Below are 20,607 nucleotides of genomic sequence, written 5' to 3'. Positions count from 1 at the left end.
AACACCTTATTTTCCTGTCTCCTGACTTTCACATATGTTTGTTGCTGCAAGGTTTCCTCTTCACACGCCAGCTTAACTTGTCCTTTTAGTCGAAAGACACCTGTTGTTTTTCTTGTTCGTATTTGTAATTGTGTAATATTTTCTCCATTTGCTCGTTTTTTGTTCGTGTTGTCGCACATATTCGCCCACTTTCTTCCAAAAATTTAATGCTCTTAGCTTAGATATACAAACATTGACTGATAAATTTTAAGGTCAGTGTTTATTAAAATACGTTTAACTTTCAAATAGATCAACAGCCAGAACTCATTATTACTATTAATGTTATGAACGTCTATTTTCAAATTGATGACCATTCTGGTCGAGGCTCTGCTGATAACGCGAAGCAATGGAATCGCAAATATCAATATATCAGGTCATCCCATAAATAACGTCCGAATTATCATATATATAATTTCTATCAAATTTTACAGTATTCTAAAATGTCAAATGGTATTAATTGATACGCATATGAATTTGGAAACCTTTGATTTAATATAATTTATTTTTATAGCAAAATTTGACTTAATTAATTACTAATATTAACCCCTCAACGATAGACATATCGAAGGAACACTTAATGCACGTAATGCTTTATGAGTTGAAATAGGGAAACAGAGCAGCAGAAGCAACCCAAAATATCCATTCTTCTTTTATGGGGAAGAGTGTTTGATCAAAAGAAGTCGCAGAAGATAGTTTGCAATGTTCAACAATGTTAATTTCAGCCTAAGAGAGAAGCCAATGAACAGGATGCTCTGCTGAAATTGATGACGAGCTTCTTTTGTCAGAGCTTGAGAAGGACAATGCTGTGTCAGTTGAATAATTAGCAAACAAGCTCAATTCAAGCCATTCCACTTCAATAGCTTGGAAAGGTGTTCAAACTCAGAAAATGCGTTCCCCATGATTTTACAGATGCCAAATGAAAATGAAGTGTGGACATCTGCTTATTTCTTCACTCTAGTGAACGTTTCTCACCGTTTCTGGACAAATTAGTGACTGGTGATGAAAAGCGAATTATTTTATCAAAAATGTTAAGCAATACAGGTTTGATTGTGGAGAACAGATTAAACGACAATAAAAATAAAGGACTTCCATGCAAAAAATGTTCTTCCTGTTTGGTGGTATTGCATTGGAGTAAACCACTTTGAGCTGCTACCAACTAATGCAACAATTTTTGCTCACACCTATTGCCAAGAATTAGAACATTTGGATTTTTCTTTGACGAAAACAAGGCCTGGTTTGGTGAATCGTAAGGGAGTGGTATTTCATTATGATAATGCAAGACCTCACACTGCAAAGATAACATAAGAAAAAAATTGAAGAACTTGGCTGGAAAGCAATCCTTCATCTGCTTTCTTCTCTGGATCTCGCTTTTTTGATTACCAATTGTTTTGAAGCTTACAGAAGCATTAAGATGGATTAGTCCTGAAAAGCCCCAAAGAGGTCGAAACTGACATCTCTGCCTTCTTCTCATCAAAACCAATGGAATTAAAAAATTGATGAATAAATGGAAGGAAGGCATCGATAATGAGAATTATATACAAGGCTACATGTAAAATTAGATCATTTTTTTTTGTCTCATCCAAAATTCGTACATTACTTATGGGATAACCTGATACATTTTCATCTATGGCTGTCTTCAATTCGCTGTCTTCTACCGGTTTTGTACTGTAAACTTTAATCTATTATTTATCTTAATAAAAAAATGTTCAAAGTTTGGAAGTATCTAATGAGCGTAGAAGTTATTATTATAAACCTCTTCGCTCATTTCCTCTGTTCGGCAAAATTTCATCATGGTAGACCCTATTGTAGTGTTCTGTTACTTTATCTCTGATATAAATCCAGGTCTTTGATTGTTGAGGGTCTCTTGAATAGGGTTGTACTATCTGCAGACTCTGACTCATAGGGTAGACTAGGCATTCCAGCTTGTTTCGAGCGGCTTGTCTAGGAGATAGAAACTCCCGAAAAAAATCCTTATGTGTGTTGTTCTTGGTATTATGACACATGTGTGCACCATATTCTTGCTATTATCACTTCCAAAAAGTGTGGCTGGTTCTACACAAGCCTTCAACACTAAAATCATCTGTGTGGGTTTTCTGACAACTTACATTTATTCATTCAATACAGCATAGCTTTAACTTGAAAAAATCCCAAAGTCCTCTGGCGAGAGAGTGAAAGCGGCAGGGATGGGTAAAGGGTATTACTGGATGTCTCTTGCTGGACCTCTACACTGTCGGCGAACATTGGGTGATAGCAGTTCCAGCACAGAACTAGTGAATAACTGTGCTGTCCGTGTCCTCCAGTGATGAGAAAACAGGTCTATTTAGGCACAGCACTACTTTTCCCAACAGGGGAAGAGATGAGAAAAGGAGCCCCAAACATTGCTTACTCACCTTAAACTTGGTTGCCAGCTGCAGCTGTCGGGTTATTCAGTAACGCAGTCGAAACACGCAGAAATCTAAGAATATTAACCTTGTTTCATCGAATGTACGCACTCTCCAAGACACTCATTCAGCACCAGAACGGGAAGCAGCACTGGTTGCCCTCGAACTTAAGAAATACAACATTTACATAGCTGCACTCAGTGAAACTCGTCTTGCAGGATGATTTTCTTGTAGGATCAGAAGAAAGTAAAGGTAGATACATATTTTTCTGGTTTGGAAAATGAGGATTAGCTACGCCACTCTAGTGCTGGTTTTGCCTTCAAGACAGGAATAGCTAGATCCCTTTTTTCTCTACCCAAAGGTATTTCTGATCTCATCATGACACTAACGCTGGAATTTGATCACAACATTCGTGTTACACTTGTTAGTTGCTATGCTCCAACCATGGCCAGCACTGAGCAGGAAAAGGATGAATTTTACAACCAACTCCATATCATCTCCAGTTGTCACCATAGGGATAAACTTATCCTTATGGGTGACTTTAACGCTCGTGTTGGTACTGACTATCGGGCATGAGAGGGTGTACTTGGTCACCATGGTGTAGGTTGAATGAATTCCAGCAGTTTGCTTGTGCTCTCCATTTGCAGGGAATTCAGTCTAAGCATCACAGATACCTTTTTCAACAGCTAAATTGTTGCCAGACGACCTGGACGCATCCTAGATCTAAGGATTGGTATCTCATAGATTATGTTATCACTAAGAAACGAGATATTAGGGACTTTAACATTACACGTTCCTTTCATAACATCTGCTATCTCTCTGACCATTCTCTTTTCCATAGCAAGGCTTCGTTCCATCTGAAACACACAAGACTACAAAAGTCATCAGTGCCTAAGCACATTAATGTTCTGCCTTTGAACATTCTTGAAAAGCAGACTGAGCTCTCTATCAAGTTGAACACTGCACACAACACTGCTGATATTAATGATGACATAGAACCGTCTTGGTACGTAGTGCAACGTACTCTGCATCTGTAGAGGTTCTTGAACTTCCTGTTCGTAAACATCAAGATTGGTTCAATGATAACAATAGAGATATCGAACAGTTTATAGATAAAATGCGCAGCTCTCACAAAACATGGATAAATGTTAAGGTTTCATCCAGAAAAGAGAATGCTTATAAGAAATGCAGAGGCCAGGTCCAAAGTGCTCTCAAACAGATGAAGGAAGCTTGGTGGTCCAAGAAGCTGCAGACAGAAAAGATTATAAAGCCTTTTATGATAGCCTCAAGAAAGTGTATCTTCCTCGAGAGCACGGTGTTACTCCTATTTTTTCATCCAATAGAGAGACACTGTTGACTGACAAATCTGACATCCTGAAACGCTGTAAAGATCACTTTGAAGACGATTTGAACTCCTCCTCAGTCACTAGTGATGACGTCATAATGTCCATTCCACAGCACGCTGAAATACCGGAATTGTCTCTGGAACCAACCTTCCAGGAAGTGGTAAGCTGTATTAAACTGATCTCTTCTGGTAATGTGCCTGGCAAGGATGCTGTCCCTCCTGAAATCTACCAGCATGGTGGACAGAAGAAATTGCATGACCTCTTCATAAATATTTGGATGGTAGGCCTTGTACCACAGGCTTCCAAGGATACCTCAATTCAACATCTTTATAAGAACAAAGGAAACAGAAGTATCTGTGATAATCATCGTGAAATATAGCTTCAGTCTATTGCTGGCAAGATTCTTGCTCAGCTCATTTTTCACAGGATCATCAAACACGTTGTAAATGATAGCTATCCAGAATCACAGTGCGGATTTCGCTCTGGTCGTGGCACTGTCGACATGAAATTTTCCCTCCGACAGGTCATGGAGAAGGTATGTGAGAAAAATCAAGAGCTGCTCAAAGTATTCGTTGACCTTACTAAGGCTTTCGACACTGTTAACTGGTAAGCACTATGGAAAGTTCTGGAAAAGCTTGGTATACCTGAAAAAATGTTGAATGTTATCATCTCCTTTCATGAGGGAATGAAGGCTTCTGTCGTGTCCGATGGGGAATTTTCAGCTTCCTTCGACATTACAAACGGCAAAAAGCTAGGTTGTGTTATGGCCTCTGTTTTGTTTGCACTCTCATTTTCAGTGATGCTGAGGTATGCTTTTGGCGACATACAAATTGGTGTCAAATTCCAGTATAGAACAAGTGGTGGACTATTCAATCATCAGCGTTTCAAAGCCAAAACACTGCTATGCACCAGTATCATTCGTGATCTGCTTTTTGCAGTTGATGCTGCACTAGTCGAGACCTCCATAGAGGAAGCTCAGGAACTTCTAGACCGGTTTTCTGCTGCATGTAAAGCTTTTAGTTTGACCATCAGCATAAAGGAGACAGAAGTAATCCGCCAGCCTTTCCCTACTCCGAGACAAATTCGAGGTGTCAGGCAAAGTTCTCCGGTTCACAATTTTTCTGACACTCCCATACAGGTTGATGGGAAAACCTAAATTATGTGAAGCACTTCCCATGAAGATGAAATCATCAACCGTCTTGCAAAGGGAACCAATGTATTTGGCAAACTCCACCATCACCTATGGAATGAAAGGGGCATCAAACTTGACACCAAAATGCAGGTCTATGAAGCTACTATTCTTACTACTCTCTTGTATGGCTCAGAATCGTGGATACCCTATAGATGACACATTAACCAACTAGAAATCTTCCACAAAGACTGTCTGAGGACGGCCTGCGGTTATTCACTAAAAGACAAAGTTTCTACTGCCGACCTGTCTAGTAAGTGTAAGATTGGTGGAATCGAGAGCTTCCTTATGCAATCACAATTATGCTGGGCCAGCCATGTCATCAGAATGAGTGGCGAAAGAATACCCAAAGTCCTCATTTACAGCCAGCTTGAAAGTGGGAACAGGAATGTTGGTTGACCATGGCTCAGATATAAGGACAACCTGAAGAGTAACGTCTTAGAAATTAAGATAGCTCACAATACATTTGAGCAAACAGTCTTGGAGCGAACAAAATGGAGACCGTTGTGTCAAAATAATATTAGAAACTTTGTTGCAACCAGTATAAACAGGCTTCGGAGTGCACGGCAAAGGAGAGACGCGGCTGCAAATATACCACCTACACTGACCTGTAATCCTCATGCTTGTAGGATATGTAGGCTTTTTTGCAAATCATTGGCGGGACTCAAATATCACATTCGACATAAGCATTATGGCTGACAATGAAATAGTAGGTCGCGGATCCTCATACGTCGAAGCCGACAGGAGAGTCCATCATATATATATATACGTGTACACATAGACACATAAATACTCACACAAACACACGCACACATAGATGTGTAGATAGAGATATAAATATATATGTAGTGTTAAAGACCTTGTTTATCTATCTATCTATCTATCTATCTATCTATCTATCTATCTATCTATGTTTAAATGTACACTAATTTTTATATACATATATAAATAGATAGATAGATAGATAGATAGATAGATAGATAGATAGATACAGAGAGAGGGGAGAGAGAGAGAGAAAGAGAGAGAGGGAGGAGAGAGGGGAGAGAGGGGGGAGAGGGGGGAGAGGGGGATAGGGGGGAGAGAGAGAGATGGGGGGAGGTGCAGAAATAAAAGCGAGAAGGAGAGCGAAAGAAAGGGTGTCCGAAACAGAAACTAGTCGATAAAAGGACGGTAAAACGATAAAATAGGTGAAAAAATGGTCGTGAGTGGGATATATCAAGGAGAAGAAATAACTGAACGGAATGAAAGAATGAAGAAAATCACTAAAAGAAGAACGAAAGAAAAATAGATCCCCTCCACCCACCAATAAACGACAGCTTCTTTAATTTGTCTTGGAGAAATGCAACCAATACAAACAACAATAGTAACAACAACATTAGCTACGACATGAATTGCTGAGAAGTAAATATTCAGTGAATCAAACAAGCAGACGATCAGTCCTCTCTACAATACCCAACACGCAACTCTCTCTTTTTCTTTCACCGCCAAGTAAATGATACCGTGGAAGAAAAATATACATAAAACAGGAAACAAACAAAATGAATATAAAAACATTGGAAAATATACAAATAACACGCCACCATAATACTTCAATGACGTAAACGTATGAGCTACAATATTAGACCAATCAAGCAACGAGACAGGAGCGTCACTTCTTACTGGAAGGACATTTTGCTTAAAAGCAGACGATAAGTTTCGGCTCAATTATCGACAACTTTCTGAACGAAAACAATTGTTTGCTTCGAGCTCTTTTTATATCATCCATTCATTCGCCTCTCTCTCTCTCTCTCTCTCTCTCTCTCTCTCTCTCTCTCTCTCTCTCTCTCTCTCTCTCTCTCTCTCTCTCTTTCTTTCTTTCTCTTTCTCTTTCTCCCCCTCTTTCATTCTTCCAATGAATCATTCATTCCTTCATTTAGTCTCTTTTTCTATTGTTATATTCTTTCTTGCATTACAGTTTCCTGTAACACTCGCCTCACTTCAATATTCAGTCTTCCAATCCTTCTTTCATTCATTTTGCTTTTACTTCTTGCGTCGTCTTGTTTTGTTCTTCTGTCTCTCGCTCAATTTTTTTCTGTCTTCAGTCATTAAATATTCCTCTTATATTTCGTCATTTTAATATTTTTTGCTTACTTGAACACAATTTCGATCTCTATCATTACAAACAATCCCTCCCTCTCACTCTCTCGCCTTATCTATCTACAATATATATATATATATATATATATATATATACAGGAATAAGAAAATTGAGGAGGTCAAGAGGTGGTATTCATTAACTTATAGACATTATATTATGGTTATTTATTTATTTATTTTATATATATATATATATATATATATATATATATATACATGCATACATACACACACACACACACACACACACACACACACACACAACACACACCCGTATAAATTACTGTTCCAATACTGTATAATACTTCATAAGAATTCTATAGATTTTAATCTACACTGTATGTATAAAGAAATGGATCTCAGTTACGTTCGACGAGGAAGATTCAACTGTTCGATCATACTGGACTTTGGTCTGCCCATTGAATAAGTATATAAAAGTGGCAGAGTATTCTTCAAACTCGCAGTACCTTAATGTGATCCGTAAATAGTATCAGTATCACACTGAGCTTCACGTATCTAAACTATAGATATAGGCTTTCTCACAGTTTCCGTTCGCCGAGTTACACTCATAAGGCTTTGGTAAAAAGTACTTATCCAAAATATCAGTGTATGTGAAGCAGGGCATGCGATCGAAACCCGAGACGCCACGATTGGGTGATGAACTTCTTAAGTAACTCTGTGTGTGTGTGTGTGTGTGTGTTAGTATAATCGATTCAAATGATGAAAAGGGAAGCCAAATCGATGTGCATTGATCTGACTTATCTTTTCCTCAAATCGATTATTATCCAATCTGTGAGGATTATAACATGCTTACTGGATGTACGTTGGATTCGCGAAGGGATTCTTTTAACATGAATTGAAGTATAACTGATCTTCCTTCGATTATTGGAACAGTGCGCTTACTAGATTCCTGATGAAATGATCGCCTGGACTATATTTCTATATTTATCCACTGAATTACAATGTGTGTGTGTGTTTGTGTGTGTTTGTGCGTGCGTGTGTGTGTGTGTGCATGTGTGTGTATGTGCGTGTGCGTGCATGTGTGTGTATGTGGGTGCGTGCGTGTGTGTGCGTGTGCGCGTGCGCGTGGTGGTGTGTATCTGTGTCTGTGTGTTTAAGCATGTGTATGCCATTATGTGTATGTTTTGTATCGTGACTTCTGTATATGTCACCTTAGTGTCGTGCACTAATACAGTGTGATATATAGTACCACGGAACGGGGTAGGCACCAACAGTCTCCACCTGATGTATTCGCAAATACTCTTCCAACAACTGTAACCAGTCCAAGACAACTTTCAACGAACTATCACAACTTCTCAGCAATGTCCTGCGATTCCATGAACTCACAAGCGATACCTCTCGACTTCCTGCGATTTCTCATCTCTCGCTCTCAGTCAAACACGCTGCTACTTATACGAATTTCACTAGTCCTTTCTTACAGGAGATGTCATGATTCTCGCCATAACATCTCTCCTTTTGAGATTCGACTTCAGTAGGAAGTGCACTTGTTTATTTAATCTTATTCTATATTTTTTCTTTATTACTTCTCCTTTTTTTGAGATTTTAATTTCCTAAAAATTTTTGATATTTCTTTCACTTAGGAATTGTCTCTAATCGTTCTGTTTGCTTACGTTTTTTTTTTATATTGCTGATCCGTCTAGGTTCAATCTCTTTTGGCATTGGAACATCGAACAAGTCGTAACAAACTTCCATCGGTCTTTCTTCTCTTTCTTCGGCATGTCTGGTCTTCAACTGGTTCAGATATCATTTATGTACTCCTATTTGGCCTTTTATTATGTAAATTATATTGCCTAGTCTTTTCATCACTATATCGTCTTTCAAACCTTGTCTTCCATTTTTATATATTTTGAAATGAACTTTATTTCCCACATTAAAATATTGTTGTGTTTCTTGGGTTTTCCTTATAAGATTTTTTGTAGGTAACAATTTATCAAAAATTGATTTTATCATCCGGGTAAGCATTAGCTCTGCGGGCGACTTGCATGAACAGACGTTCGGGTTAGGTGTTATCCTGTAAATCCTTAAGAATTGAGTTAGTGCTGCGTAATGATGCAGCAGTAACTCAATTCTTTGTGGGACTCGTGGATGTCTGCAGTCTTCCAGAGCGTTTCTTGTGGACAGTAACAAAAGTTCCATCTGCTCGAAACTTGTCTCCAATTCGAGTGATGGTGGGTCGCAAAAGTGGATCTGGAACCCTTCGAATTTTCTCCATCTATTTTAGAAGATTTGTTCTTACCAGCGAGAAGTCTAAGATGTTTACTTTATAAAAAATTAGAAGCTTTAAGAGAATTGAAATAATCCGCTTTTGACGGCGGATTTCGAAATAGATAAGGCTATAAATGATAGCATATAGAAAATAAGGACAGTTTAGCATCCAATGGTATTTTGTACCCAATTTTCTACTTGTTTTTATTTGTAGCTTTATCTACTTCAAGTTCCACTTTTGAAATTTATTACCTTCATATCTCTCAGCTGCAAATTTTTTATAACATAAACACACACACACACACACACACACACACACACACACACACACACACACACACACACACACACACACAACTACCACACATACACACACACAAACACAAACCCACACACACACACAAATACCACACATACACACACACAAACACAAACCCACACACACACACGCACACATACATACATGTATATATATTTGCCAAAAGAAGATACTCTGACAACTGGTAACTCGCTTAAGTTGCATTTGTTTTTAAATCTAACCTACCAAAATTAATGGAAAGGACCAGACTGAGTGTTTGAACAAATGAAATTTGTCCGGCAGTGCTACTGCAAGTTAAAAAATGCAGTTGAAGTGCAAAGACAGTTTAGGTAGGAGTTTCAAACAGATCCACCTTTGCGACGCACCATCACTAGAACTGGAGACAAGTTTAAGGCAGATGGAACTGCTAAAGCTTCTAATTTTTTATAACGTAAACATTTTAGGCTTCTCGAACATTCGAAGGGTTCCTTTGGTGAAATGGTTAGAACAACTGCCAAGCTTACAGATGTGGTTTCATGACCTACCGGGAGTTTTAAACTATTTCCATTCAAGAAGTTTTTAACTCAGTATCCTAAACGTTGTATATAGCTTTATCTCTTTCGATCTCCATCGTTAAAAATACTGATGTATATATATATATATATATATATATATATATATATACATCAGTGTAAAATTACTTCCGGTTCTCACGTCTTTTTTTATCTAGGTAGTTCTTCATCTCAGTTGTTCAAAAGAATATTTAATCATTACTCTCCATTTAGGCACATCAAAAAACGTAACAATACTGGGATTAGTAAATTAATCTGGCATCTAAAAGATGATAATAAACAATGTAATTTGGAATGGAATATTCTCTCTATATCATTATCGTATGACAAAGGTAAATCTTTTTGTCGCTTTGTAACAGTGAAATGTACTTTATCCTGTTCTCGGGGAATCCCTTGGTAAACACGTTTATGGAACGCATTTATCGTTGCAAAGATTGGCAGAAACATACCTTTAGTTCTTATGAGTGATTTCTAACATTCTATCAAATTCGACCATTGACTGTCTTCTTACATTTCACTTCCACTAAATATATCTACTTCCATACCTTTAAGCTTCTAATTCACCTATCTCTCTATATCTCTCCACTATTACTTTTCTGCTCATTTCTTTCTTTCTCCTCTTTCTCTTTCTGTAAAATAGCGCGGCGTTGTATCTACAAGCGGTTTAAAAAAACTTGATAGCGTTCCCTTCATCATATACGCAGTCATCGCATTCTGTTAAAATGTCTTATTGATGTGTTTGGTTTCCTTCTTTCCCCGATGAGAAGATTGCATTGTTTTGCACCAATTTATTCTTTCTGGAATAATATCAATGTTGTCTTCGAAACATATGTCGGAAGTAAAAGAATTTGAATAACACCTGCGTTTAACTCCATTTATTAATTTATTTATCTATATATGTGTGTGTGTGTGTGTGTGTGTGTGTGTTAATTTAGGCATGGAGTTATACTTATGTGTATATGTATATCCATATGGTCATATGTGTGCGTGGTGGTATGCATCAAGATATAGATACGTACGAATGCATTAACTCAACCATATGTTCTGTGGCTATCCTTAAGAAATGCAGCAATAAAGCAAGTTTTATAGTCGAAAACCTAACACACACACACATACACACACATACGTAGACTTTCTTTCTCTTTCGTATTTCCTTCTCTATCTTTCACTCTCAAACATTCATTCTCACATTTTTAGACTCGGTACCAAATTGTTTCATTCATGTTTCATTCAAATGCTTTATAATTTTGATGATAGTTGTGGTGGTGGTTGTGGTGGTTAACACTGATGTTGATGGTGGTGGTGGTTGTGGTGGTGATAGCAGTACTGCTACTAAGAGGGCTCTAGCGATATTGGAGGTGGTGATGGTTTTGGTGGTGGTAGTGGTGGTAGTGGTGGTGGTATAGTGAACGGAAAGAATGGTAATAGTGGTAGTAAGAGTATATAGAACTATGTAAGGGTAGGTGGGAGTAACAGTGCTTCTAATAAATGACGGTGGTCGTGATAACGTTGGTAATAGGAGGAAGTGGTGTTGGCTATGTCAGTAATAGTAGTAGTAGTAGTAGTAGTAGTAGTAGTAGTAGTAGGAGTAGTAATGTTTTTGTTGTTGTTGGTTGTGATAGTGATGGTGTTAGCTGGTAGTGGTAGTAAAGAAAGGTGGTAGTTACAGTGTTGCTGGTGGTGGTGGTAGTGGCAGTGGTGATAGTAGTAGTGGTAATTGTGGTACTGTGAGTGGTGAATTGATAATGGTGGTGGCAGAGTAGTAGTGAGAGTAGGATCTGTTTATTGTAATGTTAGTGCTGTTGGTGTTTTTGTTGTTGTTGCTGTTGGTGGTGGTGGTGGTGGTGATCATGAAGATTGTGTGTTGTTGTTGTTGTTGTTTGTCGCAATGGTAGTGGTGGTAATGGAATGGGTAGTGATGCAAACGCTGGTCATGGAAACGGTGGAAGAGATAGACACGGTATGGGATGTGTTGAGATTGGGACGGTAGTTGCTTAAAGAAAACGTGTGTCTGTAAATGGTGACGATGGAGTGATGGAGGTTGTAGTAGTAGTGGTTGTGGAGATGATGGCAGTGGCGCTGGTGGTGGTGGTGGTGGTGGTGGTGGTAGTGGTTGTGGTATTGGTGGTGGGGAGGCACGAGAATGATTCAATAATGGAATAATTGTAGAAACGTATGTATAAAATATGAGAAAGATGGTAATAAAGAAAATCAACACGAGAGAAGGAAAGGAAGAAAGAAGAAAAGAAAATTATTAAGACGGAAAATGTAAAAAAAATTTGAAAAAACGGAAGAAAATATGGAAAAGCGAACGTTGGAATGAATGAATATATATATATATATATATATATATATATATATATATATATATATATATATATATATATGATAATAATAATAATAATAATAATAATAATAATAATAATAATAATAATAATAATAATGGTAAATGGAAATCATAAATATTAAAATGATAAAGACCTAATAAAATAGAAACACCAACATCAATAACAATAACAACATTAACAATGAAAGTGATAAAAATATAATCACAATAAAACTGAACGTGGTCATGACGATGATGATGATGATGCTGAAGATGGTGGTCGTGGTGGCGGTGGTCGTGGTGGCGGTGGTGGCGGTGGTGGCGCCAGCAGCAGCGGCGGCGTTAGTACTGGTGGTGGTGGCGACGGCGGCGTGGTGATAGTGGTATTGGTGGTGGTGGTGATAGTGCTGTCGTTGGTGGTGGTGGGGGTCGTTGTTCGTTGTGGTGGTGATAATAAAGATTGCGATAATAAAGATGGCAATAATAAAAATATAATGATAATGAAATAATAATTAATAAACCGGGAAAAAACGGAAAAAATCAATATCAAAACAATAATAAACAAGTATAATAATAATAATAATAATAATAATAATAATAATAATAATAATAATAATAATAATAATAATGATAACAATAATGATAATAATAATAATAATAATAATAATAATAATAATAATAATAATAATAATAATAATAATAATAATAATAATAATAATAAGGGCATATAGGAATAAAAGAATACACATATGAATGTAGAAATAAAACGAATTATAGAAATGGCGAACAATTCGGCAGCGCACTTACATTCCCACACCATGCGAAGTATATACATAATTGAATTGATAATAATAATAATAATAATAATAATAATAATAATAATAATAATAATAATAATAATAATAAGAAGAAGAAGAAGAAGAAGAAGAAGAAGAAGAAGAAGAAGAAGAAGAAAGTGACGTCGACGAAACATGATGATGACTTTGAAGATGATGATGATGGTGATGATGATGATGATGATGATGATGATGACGACGACGACGGTGGTGGAAGCGACAGCCATGATGATGGCGAGGAGAAGGGAGAGAGAAGGAGAATGCGGATGACGACGATAACGAAAGTGACGATGTTGCTAAATCGATAAATAAATAATTCATTAAATAAAAATATAAAAAATGAATACTAAAAAGAGAAATAAATATATTTTAATTTTGAAATATATGAAATAACAAAAATATATAATTAGACACCTTTGCCACCCACACAAATACTCACGTACACACTTTTATATATACCTACCTACCTACCTACCTACCTACCTACAAAATATCTATCTATCTATCTATCTTTCGCTCTCTCTCTCTCTCTCTCTCTCTCTCTCTCTCTCTCTCTCTCTCTCTCTCTATCTATCTATCTATCAGCGTATGTGCGTCTATAATCACATATGTGTTGTTGGTAATATTTTTCGTTCTGTGGACTTTTCCGTTTTCCTTTATGACGAAGAGCTATGTTCGAATCATTAAATGCTCTCTCTTTTTTCCACCTTTACCGAACGTCTAACTAATACATTCCATGTGCACGTCTTTCTGTTATTTTGTTATCGTTATTTATGTTGGATTATTCGATCTGACTATGTATACATACATACATACATATACATATATACACACATATGTATGTGTGTGTGTCTGAATGTTAGAATTAAGACGGTATGTATATACATACATACCGTATGTATGTACTAGCTCCTGTGGGGGACTCTTCATTGGTCCTTGAGTCCATGCATTGAGTCCATATTAAATTTTATTAAACTTGACCAATATTTTTCAAGCAATGAACAGTTTTCGTCACAACAATGATTATAATATGTCGACTTGAAACTTATTGCAAAGTTTCATGATAAACATCATTTTTTGTCTTCCCATTCGGGAGTCAGTACAATTTTTTTTCTGTCTAACCTCTCTCTCTCTCCCTCTCTCTTTCTCTCTCTCTCTCTCTCCCTCTCTCTCTCTCTCTCTCTTTCTGTCGATTGTTTTCAACCATCACCATCACCAGTACCACAACCATCACCACCACAACTGTCATACACACACTATTCAGACTTCTGCTGCCACCACCATCAACACCTTTGACTTCGCCGCCTCCTTCATCATCACCACTGGCTTTCACATCCCTTACAATTACCGTTATGCATATCGCCTCAGCTACCCCCACCACCTCCATCATCATCACTGTCGCCTCCGCCTCTATCACAACTACAGCTCATACTATTATTCACTCCATTACCATCTCAACTGTCAATCTACTACCGCCTTCACCGTTTCTGTGCCCACTATTACTCTCACCCCAGCAAGAGGAGTAGAAAAAGTGTCGTTGAATAGGGAGAGAGTGAGTCAAAGTGTGACACACTTACACACTGACACACAGAAATTCATTTTGGCATTTATTATTATGGAGATACGTATGTATATTTTATTTTTTATCTTTTACAAGCTTCGGCCTGCTATACTGGGACATCTCCTCTCAGCGTTATTGGGTTTCTTTTCTGTATTACTTTTAGTGAGGACGAAACTGCTCTCCATTGTGTTTCCTGCCACGAAGTGGGTTCATCTGGTATTTTAGTTGAAAATTTGTCCAGATATTTTTTTGAACACATCTACAACACGCAAATTTCTGAGTCCGTTTGGCAGAATGTTGAATAGCTCTGGACCCTTGAAACCCAAGCAGTTACGGATGAAGAATATGTATAGAAGATCGAACTAAGTTAAATGAAACAAAACAGAGCGGTCTTTGGCGTCAGTTTGGTGACAGCAATCTTCTAAAGTCTACACGCGATATAGTCTTGATATACGGAAATCATTTCTGCTTCAAGAGAAAGCCACCTGACGGCAATTGTAAGTGATGTAATGGAAGGAGGGAGTTAATCTCATGTAATCAACGATTCTCCGGAATTAATATGCCAATTTCTGGAGTCAAAGGAGAGATAAAGTAGAAACACCTCATATACACCTCAGTGTATATGCATGTTTGTACCTCATTGGGCGTCATCAGCACAGCGTTGCCATAATTTGAATATGAACAGGTTGACATAGAGATAGAGACTTGTATATAAACTGATGTTTTGTTGTTTCTAGAAATATAACTGGTTAATTCCAGAGAAATGCTCATAGCTTGTGATTATCTCCCCTTATCATTCAAATTTATGGCAGTTATTGTTCGGTGCTTGCTTATCTTTCTCTCATGCACTCCGTGTTTGTGTATGTATATGTGCGTGTGTATGCGTATGTATGTATGTGTGTGTGTGCGTGTACATATAAATGTTGATAAATAGATTGATAGACAGACATATTAAAATGTACATGAGTGTATACATGTATGTCGTTGTAATGCATAAATACACACGTGTACATATACATACATAGGTGTGAGTGTGTGTGTCTATGTCTGCATGTGTGTATGTGTGTGTGTGTGGGTGCGCGCAAACTGAAAAGAGCTGCCTATTAGATTTTATATATATGTATGGTTTCTCATCTGAAAACAATATTATATTAATATTAAAAAGGAAACCAAAAATATAAAAAATGTAAAATAAAACAAAAATTATAGAACTGAAAGAATATACGAAACGACATTAACAATAGCAACAACTACACTTCGGCCACCACCACCACCACCACAACCACCACCACCACCACCATAATCACCACCACCACCACCACCACAACCACCACCACCTCCATCACCACCACGGACAATTTCTCATGATATTTGGCAATTGACCAGTTTTCAATCTATAGTGAATGCAGGAGTAAATAAATGAAAAAAAAAAGCAATAATAAATAAATAAAACGAGCCAAAATGGTTGCTGGGCTAAACGTTCTGTGTACTTAACTCCATCAATGTCGCCGAAATTAATGCCAAGTCATTGTTATTTATCTCCAATATGGCGACAGTGGTTACTCAGAAACACCAGCTCGATTTTTTTTATTTTTCTCCCTATCGCTCCTTATTCAACTCTTAATATGCTTTATATACTATATATATATATATATATATATATATATATATATATATATATATATATATAAATATATATATATATATATATATATACCTATATATATATATATATACACACACATATACAGAGTGGGCAAAAAGTCAGGCACCAAAATACTCGTGAGTTTTCTTTACTTCAGCCAAAATGCTTAGCGGTATTTTATCCGCTCCGAGTTCAAAATTCCGCCAAGGTCGACTTAACCGTTCATCCTTTCCGGGGTCGAAGAAATACGTACGAGATGAGCACTGGCTTCGGTGTAAGCGACTTGCAAACTTCCTTAACTCCATTATGCCCTTCTGCTAGAATCTGAAACCAGTATTATTATTATTATTATTATTATTATTATTATTATTATTATTATTATTATTATTAATCATTTTGTTCATCATGTACATGTACGTGTGTATTCATCATTATTTTATTTATTTTATTCAATCTAAAAAAAATAAATTGATGTTTTTTACAATTCTGGAGTGTATAGAACTTATTTTGTGCATGACTTTTGGCCCACCCTATATATGCCGGTGTTTACAGGAATAGATATGGGTACATACACACAAACACACACACACACACACACACACACACACACACACACACACACACACACACAGAGGTAATCTGCCCCCATTCCAAGTTTGACCACATCTAGTTAGATATGCTTTTTTCCGAGCATCAGTGCATTAGATTTCGAGTCTCGAGAGTTGATTTAAACTTGCATTACAAACAATTCAAATATGTCTCACAGTTTTCTTTGACCTGCCTCATTTATGAATATTTAAACGTCTTTTTAGACCAGCGTGCGACTAGACAAGTCTTATTTCAAATAAAGGGTATATAAGTGTGTCTTCTGGGATGATCTTTGTGTCATTTGGGCCATCTGTATGAACCTGAGTTCTTGGATTTGAAGTTAGGCCAGCCTTAGAAAGGCAAACCTTGCCACACGTTAGGCAACTGAAGGATGATATTATTTCAGTGCTTAGCAACGTATAACCTTCCCGTAGTTCTCTTTTCATTTTTGCCTACTTTTATTTTGCTTCAAACTATTTGTATGGTATTAAAAACTGATTTTTTAGCAGGACTATATACGCTTTCTTTCTTTCTTTCTCATTTTTATCGGTTTGCGTTGTTTTCGCTTCCAGCAGACAGCTTACTGTAAAATAAAACTGCTTAGTATGTGGTCATTCTCCAACCGTATTAAATGGCTAGTTCTCCTCTGTTGATTGGAAACCAGCATAGTATGAAGTAATGTGTCTCCTACTCTCTCTCAAGACTTTGTATCTGGTGTAAGCAATTTCCAAAACTTCACGAAAACACTTTTGGTAAAAGCGTTCTAAAGATTTTATGTGGTAGCTGAAAACAGTCATGTTTCCGCGGAATAAAGAAATGAGGATAGTAAATATGCACAATAAACCAAAATTGTTGTGCTGACCTTAATATGTCGTTGTAACCGCACACGATTCCTAAAAAAAACAAAGAACTTTGCTACTTTTTGAATGCGAGGTGCACTTTCTGTGTCCAGAGTTCCTTTTGAGCTAACCATGCTGCTGATATAATTAAAGGAATCAACAAAGCTAACTTTTTATTTTTCACATATATTTGAGGAACAGTCAGGGCCTGTCCTGGTGCGGATTGATGCATTACTACAGTTCTTTTAGCATTAACTGTTAACCCAATGATATCAGAAACGGCGTTAAATTCTTTGATGAGATATTGTAAACCGATCTCACTATAAGAGACCAAGTCACAGTAATCACCACACAGATCTGTTATTAGAGATATAAAGACCTTACTCTTTTAGTCCATCCTAGTGAGTTTAAAGAGGTTTCCAGTAGTAGGGAAATGGATATTAATACTCTCTTCAGAATTACCGAAAGTAAATGACAACATTGCCACAAAGTAAATAGTGAAAAGTGTTTGAACATCAAGATTACCCTACTCCATATAATTTTCCACGACAAAGGGTTCTGAAAGATCCCAACCAAAGTTAATTCTAGCCTTCATATCTTTATGCAGTAACTTAATCATTTTAACACATTTTTGCGGGTACCAATTCTTTTTCCAAACAATCCAGAGTGAATCTCTATACACAATATCAAAGGCCTTACAAAGATTCACGAAACGATGATACAAGGGTATATTTTATTCAATAAACTGTTCCTGAAGCTGGTGAACAGTAAATATCCTCTTGAATTATCTCCCAACACGATCTGAATCCGCAGTGGGTTTCAGGAACAAAGATTGGAACAATGTGTTTACTTAGTCATTCCAAAATTATATGGTTTAGCGCTTTCTTCGCTGTGCATAGGAGGGATATTCCACGTTGAATGGTGATATAAGAACTGCATCTACAAATGTTGTGACGCTTCTTTTCCATTCCAGTGAAAAACAAATCAATAACTGAAGAAGGTTAACCATTTACACCCACTCCACACTTAAGATGTTCTGCATTTATACCATTCATATCAGGCGACTGATTGTTTTATTACTGCTAATCTTATATCCTGTACAGATGGTATGGATGTCATTTCCTCTATGATGGGTCACCGTTCAATAGAACTGATTAAATTTATGTTGACTTCAGAAAGCTTATCGAGAAGTTCTGAGTAATGCTTCACCCATCGCTTTTGAATAGAGGCATTAGCTTTACAAAGTGTTGAACCAGGTGCGATGTTTAATGATTCCGGCCCAAAGATCTCACTTATAAAAGTGTATAACCCTTTAGTTAAAATTTTCCCTATCGGCTGCTATTTGCGCAGTAGTTGCCTTTTCGTGCCACAATCTATCTTACATTTTTTTAAAACTATTTTGTACGACACATTTTAGTTTTCTGTATTCTTCATTTCCATAAGGATTGAACAAGTGAGCAAAAAGCTGTCCGTGAAGTTTCTATTTCCTTCGGGTCAAGTTATAAATTGTTGCCTCATTTTCCGCAAAAACAGTCTACAATTTTCTGTGTTCTGAAACCAAATGTTGATGCTGCTTCATAGACTTTGGTTGAATTTTGATAGATTTAAAGCGAAAATGGGGATTTTAAATTACATTTAATTTTTAGGAAGTGTTGAAAGAGCATGCCTAATTTTAAAAATTCCAAATATAAGCCTAATTTGACCTGCACAAGTCTATGATCAATCCAACATTCTGCTTCGCTCGTCCACTAAGAATGTCTTTCTGATCAGGTGTGCCGACAAGAATATAGCCAATGAGGTACCAGCACTTAAACCCTGGATGCATCAAAGTAGCCTTATGCTTATTTTCTGTTTAAAAAATGTACTGGCTATTGAAAGATTGTACAAAATAAAAAGAGAACTGAAGCATTATGATTAAATTTTCCTAAACTGTGTTTCTTAAGGGCTGGCCATGTCTGAGAAGTTTTTCCGACTCGTGTATTAAAATCACTCTTAGTTAGATTATTAGTTTACAGTATTGATTGCAATAAATTCCCGAGTTCACTATAGATTATAGGTTATGTGACATAAGTGGTGCATACACACTTATGATGAAGAGAAACGTGTTGTTCTTCAGTTCTATGCGATAAGATATTCTATATGGGTATTGTATAAGTGACGATACAATTGTGTTTTTTATCGCAAAACCTGCATCTGATTCACTACACTTCCATTCAGGAAGTCTTTTCCAAAAGAATAGATATCCGCTTCGTCTTCAGAAGCACACACACACACGCGAGCACACACACACGCGCGCGCACATAAATACAGTTCTTCGCGTAGATGAGTAACACACTACAACAACCAAAATGTACGCTGATGGAAATGAGCAAAACAGAGATTAAAAAATTAGGTACCTTTTGACAAGTCACCTGATGAGACACATCTGCACCAGCGATGCACAACAGTTGCTTTGTGTAGCATCTCACCCGCGAGTCACCGGTGCACGATGAGTCGAAACGATTGCAGTGAATAGCAAAGAACTCGTGAATTCCATTGTCTTTCTCTCATACTTTATAAACTCTATGGACATAATGGAATTCCTGAAGTAAATTCTGTGGCATATACCTCTATGATGTTGACATC

At 37.0% G+C, this 20,607-nt stretch overlaps 1 protein-coding gene across 1 annotated transcript; it reads left to right on the top strand.

The window, feature by feature from the left end:
• The first annotated feature begins 3,605 nt into the window (after positions 1-3,605).
• Positions 3,606-4,145, top strand: LOC149137129 (uncharacterized). Its single transcript, XM_089338513.1, has one exon. The coding sequence runs from the start codon at positions 3,606-3,608 to the stop codon at positions 4,143-4,145; it is 540 nt and encodes a 179-aa protein (XP_089194639.1).
• Positions 4,146-20,607: the final 16,462 nt, after the last annotated feature.

Source organism: Octopus bimaculoides, chromosome 2, assembly GCF_046866305.1.
Source record: "Octopus bimaculoides isolate indiv1 chromosome 2, ASM4686630v1, whole genome shotgun sequence".
NCBI classification, from domain to species: domain Eukaryota; kingdom Metazoa; phylum Mollusca; class Cephalopoda; order Octopoda; family Octopodidae; genus Octopus; species Octopus bimaculoides.
Note: the sequence above shows the minus strand (reverse complement) of the source record. Positions and strands in the feature narration are given on the sequence as shown.

Excerpts from the sequence above, each read along its gene's own strand:
- LOC149137129 (XM_089338513.1), top strand. The coding sequence starts at position 3,606 with ATGCAGAGGCCAGGTCCAAAGTGCTCTCAAACAGATGAAGGAAGCTTG.